This window comes from Amblyraja radiata, chromosome 17, assembly GCF_010909765.2.
Source record: "Amblyraja radiata isolate CabotCenter1 chromosome 17, sAmbRad1.1.pri, whole genome shotgun sequence".
Lineage (NCBI taxonomy): Eukaryota > Metazoa > Chordata > Chondrichthyes > Rajiformes > Rajidae > Amblyraja > Amblyraja radiata.
In genome coordinates this window covers 10150683-10162885 of record NC_045972.1, presented here as the reverse complement: position 1 = coordinate 10162885, position 12203 = coordinate 10150683, and the positions used below count along the sequence as shown (strand labels likewise).

Sequence of the window (12203 nt, the reverse complement as noted above, 5' to 3'; positions counted from 1 at the left end):
AGCTTAATTATAAATCTGAGTTTATGTAGCTGAATGTTAATATCTGATTTAGGATAGTAAAATTAGGGTCAGTCTTAAGTCAGGATATGGTATTCAGTAGTAATTCCCTTTAACTAAACAGCAATAGAAAAATAAGTTCACAATCCTCTGAAGAAGGGTTTCGGCCCGAAACGTCGCCTATTTCCTTCGTTCTATAGATGCTGCTGCACCCGCTGAGTTTCCCCAGCAATTTTGTGTACCTTCACAATTCCTAAATGTTGATTTTCATTTTAATTTAGTTGTACCAAAGTGGATTAAAAATCTGTTCTAGTCAGAATTATGTTCCCAACCTTACGAATAACGCAGTAACACTTACATTACTGCATTCCAAAGGTAGTTCTTTGGTAGGAAGTGTTGAAATATCCTGGGGTTATGAAAATACCCAGGTAAATTTACAGAGCTATGAGACAAAGTTCGAAAGAAAAATAAAGAAATATTGCTATAAAAGAGTAATATCATTTTGTTCTGCTTTACAGAGATGCGGGTTCAATCCTGACTACGGGTGCTGTCTGTACGGAGTTTGTACGTTCTCCCCGTGAGTTTTCTCCAAGTTTCTTCCCACACTCCAAAGATGTACAGGTTTGTAGGTTAATTGGCTCGGTATAAATGTAAATTGTCCCTAGTGTGTTTAGGATAGTGTTAATGTGCAGACTCGGTGGGTCAAAGGGCCTGTTACGGCTCTGTATCTCTAAAACTAAAACTAAACCCTCAGGAAAAAAAAGATTTCTGTAGTGATTCCGTTTTTAGTATATACGGGGGTCAAATGGCAAAGCAAATCAATAACAGAATGGGAAAGGACTAAACTCAAATTCCACTAGACGATGTTGTGCATGGTAATTAAACAACAATTTTGACCTCCACCTGACAAATCCACACTGGCATCTTTAATTTGCTTAAATACAGTTTTCATAGTGCTTAATCTGTTAGTAATACTGATATGGTGACTGAGTGTAGTTTAAAAATAAAGCATGACATCCATTTATCTTTCTTTCTGGATAGTGCTTAGTTTGGCTGCACATTAGAAAACACTAAACAAACTGTTCAACATTACTCCTGTGACCTGGGAAATTGTGCAATCGCCAGTTTATGTACGAAGCAACCACTCTGTGCAAGGGCTTAAAAAAATGTAAGCTTCATTTATGTTTGCAGCCTGGGAAAATTAGTAAAATAGTTGAACAATTTAATTTTCCAATTTTCCCAATAACAAGAGATACAGACACATATTAATGGCATGGTAAGCTTGCTCTGGTGACCTTTAAATACAGATCACCAGCAGATGCTCTAACACTGACGTATCACATAACAAAATGAATTGTCAGTCCTTTTTACTGCTGCATAGGTTGGGATACACACCTGCCAGAACCACTGGATCGGCTTGCTGTTCTTCGTGTAATGGCGATAGATGGTATTCTTCTGCCAATCAGTCAGGTCAATTTCTTGCATTCCACATAGCATTAACTGTAAATGCAAAATCAATTGCCATCTCTGATTAAACGTGTTTGTAGAATAATTGACCATTGTTGTGGCACATGAGATTCTATGCATTTTATTGCTTTGAACGTTTTCTGTAGATTTTTTTTATTACAAAATGACAACGTTTTAGTATTATTTGTGCATAACTACATATAGAACTATTAAGTTTGCTGCAATTTATACATCAATCATTATCTATTTAGTTGAAAAGTGACATGGAAGGGATTTCATGACTAGTAGTGTTGGCTATTGAAATGAGACATGTTGATCTGGTGACATGGAACTTAAAAGCACAAGCAGAGGAAATACTGGGAAAATCCTCATTGATTAGCAATTAATCTTGAATGGTTAAAGATGAAAGAACAGGATTTCAAAGAACAAAAACATATTAAGATAGTTCAACCAGTGAAAAAATAGCAATATATTATTAGGAACTGATCTGCTGAGGGGTATTGACAATACATTAAAATACTTGCCGTTGGTTTGGAACAGAACATGAAAGTAAATAAAAATAATTACTTAGGTGTAAGTGGGAGAGGTAGAAGTGATGGGAAGTGGACCTACTTTATAAAAGCAATGTTTAATAATGTAGAACAAATGACGAGGGAATACCACTACTTTTACATTTTTACATTTACTTGTAAAAATCATTTTATGCAAATACATTAGTGAAAGAAACAGATGGATAAGGCCTATTTGTGCCATTAAAAGTGAAAAGAAGCACGGATGTTCACTGCTACTGAGGGTGGTGGGCTGAAATTCCCTGTGCATTTGCACATAGATATACATCATAATGGGAAAGCTGGACACATATCAATATTAAGTACTTCAAATTTCCACTTCAAATGGAAATTATGCATGCATTCAATGATTTTTTTAACGTACTATTTGTTTATGCTAATTATTCTGGTTTGCCGCTCTGCAGAAGATTCCAGCCTTGTTTATTCATTCTTAGGTACAATAATGTTGCACTGAAATGTTTTAAAATTGTACCATGTCTGTAAATTTTTTTACACTTTAGAAATGAAGCATTTAGAAATGAAACATCAATTTTAATCAGATTTACGTTTTTTTAAATGGTTGAAAATCTAATAGTGACAAGTTAATAACACATACCTAAATAACTGGTATATTAAATCATGTTATATAGTCATGCCTGTATCTTTCATTTTAATCAAAGCACTCCAATCTTTTTCTATGCAAAAGTTTGCCGTAGAGAGAAAAACAAAAATTACCAAAATGGAAAGATCCTTTATCTGTGGAATGCTGTTATTTCTTGGGTGTATATTTAAAATCGTGGATTTTTATTATTTACAAATTAAGATATCAATTATGCTTCATGTATTTATAGTGCAAGAATGCTACGCTGAATTCCAAAGAATTAGCAATTATTCCAAGCAAAGAGTCCCAGCTGAACTGAATTCAAGATCTGATGATACAACACAAATGCAGATCTAAATTGAAAGGTCATTGGGTAGTTTGTACTGTTGGTGAGTGAAAAACCAAGGAGGCAAAGGAAGCTAATCGTGTGATATATTTTAAACTAACCAGTATTACATTAAGACTTTCTAAAAGTTATAGTAGCTGTTGTCAACTTTCAATGCCCAACAAGTAGAAAGGTCTGATCTAATATGCAAAATGAAAAGCAAGAACAGGTCATCAAATAGTAATAAACAACACAAATTCATTGATTAGTGAAACCACCTTCACCAATAATAATTCCAGGTGGATGTAAATGACCCATGGGAGAATACTTCGTACTCCATCCAATATTCAAAGAGAATTAAACAGATTTCAAGAGAAGAAAATTGGCGATAGTATATCAGAGACTATCTTCACCCCTTTTCACCGGCCACCAAGAGCACTGTATATACAAACTGATAGTGTTGGTCCATTAGGCAGATGCCAAGGGCTACATATCACTTATTCTTTGGTGCAAGATGTTTTTCACTATCACTATTCATGTTTAATGATATTAATATACACAATTTTCTGACTCTCTTCTTGAACGTTTAACCACAGAAAATGATGAATAAGATATGTGTAAGATGGAACTGCAGATGCTGGTTTAAACCGAAGATAGACACGCTGTCCTGCTGAGTTACTCCAGCTTTTTGTGTCTATGAATAAGATATGGTTTGACACAAAATACTGGAGTAACTCAGCATGTGGTTGTTTTCTTCAGAATTGAAGAGATTGAGGGGAATCTTAATTAAGGAGTTTGAGGAGGCTGGATATCCACTTAACAAAATATCTTCTGCCTTTATTTCTAATAACTTACTCTGTGCTCATATTCCATATCAATGTTCATACCAATTGTTCTCTCCACTCAACAGTATAATAAAAAATAACAAATGTGGAAACACACAGCAGGTCAGACAACATCAGTGCAAAGAGAAATGGAGTTAACTTTCCAGCCTCAAAGATCCTTTGTCCGAACTGGGAAAGTGAAAACAATCATGTGCTAGGTTGCAGGGAACTTGTAAAGGGATGGATAGGATAAACGGAATATTTGTGATCGGATAAGGATAGGATTGTCATGGGTGATCCGCTCAATTGATTAATGGGGCAGTTAGAGAAGAAACATAAAAGGTAAAGGAGCAATTTACAAATGAAGGAACATAAATGTTGCAAAATGCAGGGCCGCAGAACATACCCAGCAAATCCATCACTTTTTCTCTATCTTTCCCTTTCAGCATTTTGCAGGGACCATTTCTGTCGTGTAGTCAGCTCTTCTGTCTCCACCACCTCCGCTTCTGATGGCATTTTCCCCATGTCTTTGCAGAAGAGATGCCACACCTCTCCACAACCAGGGCCCAAGCAATCCTTCCAGCTGAAGTAGGGATTCTCCTGCACCTGTTCCAAACAACGGTAGTGGATCTGGTATTCACATCTGGTCTCCACTGCAGAAACTACATTTCATGGGGTTCCTTTGTTTAGTCTGAAAGGGTATCCCTGACCTTCCTGTTGCCCCGCCCTTTGATTCTCCATCACACTCCCATGTTGGCCTGTCTGTGATCACCTGCACTGTTATAATGAGAGCCAACAGTATTTCATTTCTCACCTGTCTGGCCAAGTTGTGGCCTTTCTAGAATCTGCAGTATTTTTTTTAGTTTCAATAAATATTTTCCTTATATGAAAGGGACGGTTAATAATAAAAATTAAAGCAAAATAATAAAAATCTTAAATTTCATTTGCATTCCAATCGATAGATCTGAAATCACCAATGAAATCAATTACGTTTCAGATCTTGTATTCTAACTATGATGAGTCTTTGTCGGCACTGGGCCGGTATTTGCTGGAATTTAGAAGAATGAGGGGGGGGGGGGGGATTTAATTGAAACATACAGAATAGTGAAAGGCTTGGATAGAGTGGATGTGGAGAGGTTGTTTCCACTGACGGCCTCCACAGCCTTCTGTGGAGGCCAAGTCAGTGGATATTTTTAAGGCAGAGATCGACATATTCTTGATCAGTACAGGTATCAGAGGTTATGGGGAGAAGGCAGGAGAATGGGGTTAGGAGGGAGAGATAGATCAGGAGGGAGAGATGATTGAATGAGGGAGTAGACTTGATGGGCCGAATGTCCCAATTCTACTCCTCCTATTCCTATGTACGTCAAATTAGTTCCTGAAAATGCATTCATAAGAAATAAGTGCATTAGTCTTATTGGGTGCTTTCTTTAAAGCCTGTTTGCTATGGAAGCTATTAAAACAAATATTTGCGTTTGAGATGCGATCACTTGGTTTCCATTGCATTAACCTTACATTAGATGAGATAGGCAATGCTGTGGACTTTTACCTCAAGCTCTTTTTCATCAAAATACCGTAGCCATTCTAAAGGTACCACCTCGTTGAAACCATCTAAGAAAGCTTTGGTTTGTTCCTCAACTCCACGGGTGAATCTCCAGTCTGTCAGCAACCTAAGGAGCAAGAAAACATGAATTAATATTTATTTTTGTGAACATCTGATAGTGACTGAACCAAATGGCATTTGTATATTTTAAACTCTGACAACTAATGGGTCCTGGCGGCAATGGATTGAAAAAAATACTTCAATTCAACAAATTTTCCATTTTATAGTAATTTTTTATTAATGCATTTTAGGTGGGAATACAGGACAAGATTGACATGCAAAGACATTATAAATCATATAACCATATAACAATTACAGCACGGAAACAGGCCATCTCGACCCTTCTAGTCAGTGCCGAACACGTATTCTCCCCTAGTCCCATATACCTGCGCTCAGACCATAACCCTCCATTCCTTTCCCGTCCATATAACTATCCAATTTATTTTTAAATGATAAAAACGAACCTGCCTCCACCACCTTCACTGGAAGCTCATTCCACACAGCCACCACTCTCTGAGTAAAGAAGTTCCCCCTCATGTTACCCCTAAACTTCTGTCCCTTAATTCTCAAGTCATGTCCCCTTGTTTGAATCTTCCCTACTCTCAGTGGGAAAAGCTTATCCACGTCAACTCTGTCTATCCCTCTCATCATTTTAAAGACCTCTATCAAGTCCCCCATTAACCTTCTGCGCTCCAAAGAATAAAGCCCTAACTTGTTCAACCTTTCTCTGTAACTTAGTTGCTGAAACCCAGGCAACATTCTAGTAAATCTCCTCTGTACTCTCTCTATTTTGTTGACATCCTTCCTATAATTAGGCGACCAAAATTGTACACCATACTCCAGAATTGGCCTCACCAATGCCTTGTATAATTTTAACATTAACTTCTATACTCAATGTGGGTTTCGGCCCGAAACGTCACCTATTTCCTTCGCTCCACAGATGCTGCTGCACCCGCTGAGTTTCTCCAGCATTTTTGTGTACCTTCTATACTCAATGCTCTGATTTATAAAGGCCAGCACACCAAAAGCTTTCTTTACCACCCTATCTACATGAGATTCCACTTTCAGGGAACTGTGCACAGTTATTCCTAGATCCCTCTGTTCACCTGCATTCTTCAATTCCCTACCATTTACCATGTACATTCTATTTTGATTTGTCCTGCCAAGATGTAGCACCTCACACTTATCAGCATTAAACTCCATCTGCCATCTTTCAGCCCACTCTTCCAACTGGCATAAATCTCTCTGTAGACTTTGAAAATCTACTTCATTATCCACAACCCCACCTATCTTAGTATCATCTGCATACTTACTAATTCAATTTACCACACCATCATCCAGATCATTGAAGTACATGACAAACAACAGTGGACCCAACACAGATCCCTGTAGCACCCCACTAGTCACTGGCCTCCAACCTGACAAACAACCATCCACCATTACTCTCTGGCATCTCCCATTCAGCCACTGTTGAATCCATCTTGCTACTCCACCATTAATACCCAACAATTGAACCTTCTTAACCAACCTTCCGTGAGGAACCTTGTCAAAGGCCTTACTGAAGTCCATATATACAACATCCACTGCTTTACCCTCATCAATTTCCCGAGTAACCTCTTCAAAAAATTCAAGAAGATTAGTCAAACATGACCTTCCAGGCACAAATCCATGTTGACTGTTCCTAATCAGACCCTGTTTATCCAGATGCTTATATATATTATCTCTAAGTATCCTTTCCATTAATTTGCCCACCACTGACGTCAAACTAACAGGTCTATAATTGCTAGTTTACTCTTAGTTTACTCTTAGACCTCTTTTTAAACAATGGAACAACATGCGCAGTACGCCAATCCTCCGGCACTATTCCCGTTTCTAATGACATTTGAAATATTTCTGTCATAGCCCTGGCTATTTCTACACTAACTTCCCTCAATGTCCTAGGGAATATCCTGTCCGGACCTGGAGACTGATCCACTTTTATATTTCTCAAAAGTGTCAGTACTTCCTCTTCTTTGAATCTCATAGTTTTCATAGCTACTCTACTTGTTTCCCTTACCTCACATAATTCAATATCCTTCTCCTTGGTGAATACCGAAGAAAAGAAATTGTTCAATATCTCCCCCATCTCTTTTGGCTCTGCAGATAGCTGTCCACTCTGACTCTCTAATGGACCAATTTTATCCCTCGTTATCCTTTTGCTATTAATATAGCTGTAGAAACCCTTTGGATTTACTTTCACCTTACTTGCCAAAGCAATCTCATATCTTCTTTTAGCTTTTCTAATTTCTTTCTTAAGATTCTTTTTACATTCTTTATACTCCTCAAGCACCTCATTTACTCCATGCTGCCTATAATTATTGTAGATCTCTCTCTTTTTCCGAACCAAGTGTCCAATTTCCCTTGAAAACCATGATCGCAATGTTTTATTCTAATCTGTCAGAGGTAGGTATAGTAACCATGTTTATGAGAATGCAGGAGACGTAGGTGGTGGGTAGATGTCGGGACAGCATAACAGAAGAAACAACCACCAGGATGGACATGGCAGCCTGTGAGCAGTGCCGGATTTAGATGAAGAGAAGCCCTAGGCTATTCCACGTGAGGCCCCTCCCAAATCCCCCCCCCCCCCACAACTAGATGAAGATGGAAGAGTGTTTTAAGTAATTTGCGTAGTTCAAAACAACTTCCTAGTTCAAATATCTTTGCAGTTTCCAACTTACCCCTGAGTTTTGACTTTAGAAGCCTGCAAGTATCCAAAGATGTTCCCTGCACCTGCCATCGCTGCTTACTGGAGCACGTGTGAAAGATTGACGGACCCCGGTGCCACCAGATTGACACCGATGTGCAGCCGAGCGTGGCCAATGAGATAAGGGGCTGGAAAGCTGCACTTTTAAAAAATGTATTTATTGCCAGTGCTAGTGTCGAGTTATCGGCTTAAAACAGTATTATTCTGAAATGCAGGGCAAGGAAAATTACTGAAGGGTTGTTTAGAGACCACTATGCGTTGTGACAGCATATGTAAGAAAGGCCTATGACAGTCAAAAATATCATACACCTTGACCGGAGGCCCCCTAGATTTTGTGGCCCTAGGCTTGTGAACTGATCTGTGATGAGCGTGTGAGGCCAGCATCATCCATGAAAACCCTGCTAATTTACTATTTACATTATAATTTGGCAATTTGCGGGTGGTATAATTTTTAGCTCTTCCTAGCATCTCGTATTATTATTATAATGAATATATTTTTCTTTCAACATTTAATGAATAACTGATGGTTAACTAGAAAAGGTAACAGGTAATAAAGTTGTACATGGCATGGAGAAACTGATAAAAGTCTGATTTTGTGACTTTGGTATATAATATATATATATATATATATATATTTAAAAAAATTAAATTTTCCCTCAGTGCGCTAGAGAAATGTAAAATGCATAATTTCCAAACTAAAATTACAAAACATTAAAAAGACAGTTAACCTCATATATTCCTCCTTATTCTCTTCAATGACCAAAATATCTTCTCCATCTTTCTTCAGCTCATGGGTTGTTACTTTCCCCAATATTTCCATATCCTGTGCAAAATAGAGTTCCAAGCCACATTCTTCTATATTGTTCTCCCTGAAAGAGAATAATAATAAAAATAATGGAAAGCAAGTAGCATGATGATTTATCTACTGTCTTCCTCAATACTGTGATGTTCTTGCTTCCTGAAACAATTACAAATTTATGTATCACCGTAAAATTATCTCCAAATACTTTTTCTCCGTAACAGCAAAATACAGACAGAAACACAAAATTATAACAATTTCAGTAATTTTAATGCTAGATTAATCAATTTATAAATAATTTTACAATCAACGAGACTGTTTGTTCAAATAATAGTTTTGAATGAACAAATAATTACTTGATCCACAGCAGTGAATTGTAGAATTCTGGGTCAATGGATTCCAAGTCTTTCATTGTGGGATTTTTATTCAACATTCGTTTATAAAATGGCAGTGTGAATCCTGTATCAATAAATTTACCATGGTAAAGTGCCTAAGACAAAACAAAACAAAAACTTTCAAAATGTTTCATAATACTGCTCATAGAAAGTTCTGAAAAGACCTAAAGTGGTGTCCACAGGACCGATAAAGAATAACTGCAAAGAAGATCCCAAGTGTTTTAATAATCCTTGAAATTCCCTCATGCAACAATCAAAGCACACTATCTTAACCCTTATTATCCAAGGTAAACAGATCATCAGAAACTTGTGATGGAATATCATATCCAACAACTTCAGTTTAATACTCTGAAGATGTGGAATTGCAAAATGCATTTGATGAGGATCCTCGTAAGAAATAACAAAAATTAAGGAGCACGGAATACTGACAATGTAGAGACAGTGGTGTGATCGAAATGGCAATAGTTAGATAGAGTTGAATGTCAGCTAGTGATTACTGATGAAATAATTGAATGGAGGAGACCAAAGAGATGTTATTAAAATACACCAGAGGTAACTGTAGAGTCAGTAATAAAAGTAATTGTAGGTCGTTGTCTGAATAAAATTAAATAGATAAGGAATTGAGATCTCCGTAAAAATTATCTTTGTATATGTATTGCCAAGAGCAGTCTTATACGATCACAATGATCATAAATGCTACATTAATAACATACACATGACATATACTTTAATTTATATTTCAAAATACATGGTATGGGAGATTAAATGAGTACATGAGTTAGGTATGTTGCAAAGCCTACCTGAAGCGTCGCTGAAAATCTGTCGCTGCGGGTGTGCACGATTTTGGCGCCGTTTAGAGGGGGGCGGGTTTAAAACGCGATTTTCTCTAGGCTGTTCCAATCGAAGATGTTCAGCCTAGATAATTATTAACGAAAAATCGCTGGAAGACCCCGTCGCAAAAGCTATTATTAGTTTTAAAGGCCTTGTATAATAGTTATAATAGTTTAAAAATCAATCTCTAAACCCGCGACCACCGGCAGCTGTCAGGGTCTCATAGAGCAAACAACTGAAGGTAGGCTGCTTATTTTTACATTAAAAAGGGCTTCTTAAGATCCCTTTATACAAAGTTTAATATTGCGAGTAGCTCATTTTGGGGCCCATTATATCCCGCAGTATTTTTCTGGGCATTTGGGGGCACAAATCTACCGCAATGTGAACGTTCTAAACCAGCGCGTTCACAGGAACCCACTAGAAAGCTGATTTAAAATGGACTTTAATTTGCAGTAATTGAACACTAAATTCCTTCCATTTGGCCTATAAATTAATGTAAATGAGATTTTAAAATCATGTTTTATTGTGAATTATTTATGAATATTATTTGGACACTTAGGCTATTTAAAAATGTTAATCATTTATTAAGAAATGGATAGATGTTTAGATCTAGTAATTGAAGTTTGAAATTAGCTACACTTGGGTAACTAACTAATTATATGCTTTAATTTCAGGTCATCCAAATAAGATTATTTTATATTTGTTTCAGAATGGTTCAATCTACGATAACTGAAAATTTATTTCAGTTCTCTTAATTTCTAAGAAGGTTATGGGCTTTTGACTGCACACGATCACAGCTTTTTTGTTATGTCCATAGAAAATCAATAGGGAACAAGATGCTAATTTCCGAGTATGAAAATGGCCATAACTTTTTAAATACTTGAGATATGAAAGTGAATTAGGTGTCAAATTAAACTCCTTTTTATGCTTTATCTGATGGGATAAATTACAGACTTGATTTTTTAAATCTCAAAATTTTGTACATTGCTACATGAGTAAGTGAGATCAACCATAATAATAAATAGTCAGATGTATATGTGGGAAGGAACTGCAGATGCTGGCTTACACTGAAATGCTGAAGTAACTCAGCAGGTCAGGCAGCATCTCAGTCACAAGTCAAAGTCACATCATAGTCACAGATCGATGAGGGTTGGCAAAATAAATATCCAGTCCTCTTTCAGTGCAATTATAGTGAGCATGCTGCACGTTACTTTTGCGTAAGTGATGGCTCAATAGTATTATCTCACCTTATGTCAAAGGGTGTGGGTTCAAACCACGCTCAAGATCTTGATAAATAATCTATTCTGGCTCTTCAATGCAATAAGGTGTGAATGTAATTTTGCTAACTCACTTTGTGAACCAAAATAATTCATGGCTTTATCTGAAGAAGAGCCAAAGGATAATCGCATGGTCCTATGTTAAGTCATTCAAACTATTTAATTACTAACAAAATCAATATTACTGTAGCACTTTGCAGAGCAAAAAATCATTTCCAAACATTACAACAGTGCTGCAAAAGTCTGATTGATTGCAAAATACCATGGGGTGTTTCTTAAGTCATAAAAGGCACTACATAGGGTCTTCATTCCTGGAGTGTCTAAGAGGTCCATTTTATAGTAAAGCAACCTTTCTGTTACAAATCTATCAAAATGTGCAAGTTGTACTTTAAAAAAAGAAATTCCATACACAGTGTTTAAAGTATAGACATGTATGAGCACCAGATATTAGATACTTAATTCACTCGACTTACCATTGCTATGAACCTTCCAATAAAACGGAAATAGGTCAAGTGATCCGGATTGATTGATGAAGCAGGGTTTATCTGCAAACAGTAGTTGTTCTTTCCAGCGTATTCAAACAAGCAGTACATTGGATTGAGAACCTCATGGGATAGCAGGAAAAACCACTCCCTACGGAACAATGATAAACTCCAAAAATGAATGTTCAACCAACCAAAAACGTGTTAAAATAGAACACACTTTAATATTTAAAATTTACAATTCATAATTTGCATTAATAGATTTTTTACCACCCCAATTATTCATTCTACATGCAAGAAATAACAGCTCT

At 36.8% G+C, this 12203-nt stretch overlaps 1 protein-coding gene across 7 annotated transcripts in view; it reads right to left on the bottom strand.

Annotated features, from left to right (window-relative positions):
* Positions 1 to 12203, bottom strand: part of wwp2 (WW domain containing E3 ubiquitin protein ligase 2) — a 176423-nt gene that overhangs the window by 8643 nt on the left and 155577 nt on the right. For all 7 annotated transcript variants that reach the window (XM_033035734.1, XM_033035733.1, XM_033035735.1 and 4 more), the window contains 5 exons: positions 11884 to 12043; positions 9264 to 9397; positions 8837 to 8977; positions 5312 to 5432; positions 1393 to 1497 (listed from right to left, as the gene is read on the bottom strand). In XM_033035734.1, the coding sequence (XP_032891625.1) occupies positions 1393 to 1497; positions 5312 to 5432; positions 8837 to 8977; positions 9264 to 9397; positions 11884 to 12043 (661 nt within the window). The remainder of the gene's footprint in view (positions 1 to 1392; positions 1498 to 5311; positions 5433 to 8836; positions 8978 to 9263; positions 9398 to 11883; positions 12044 to 12203) is intronic.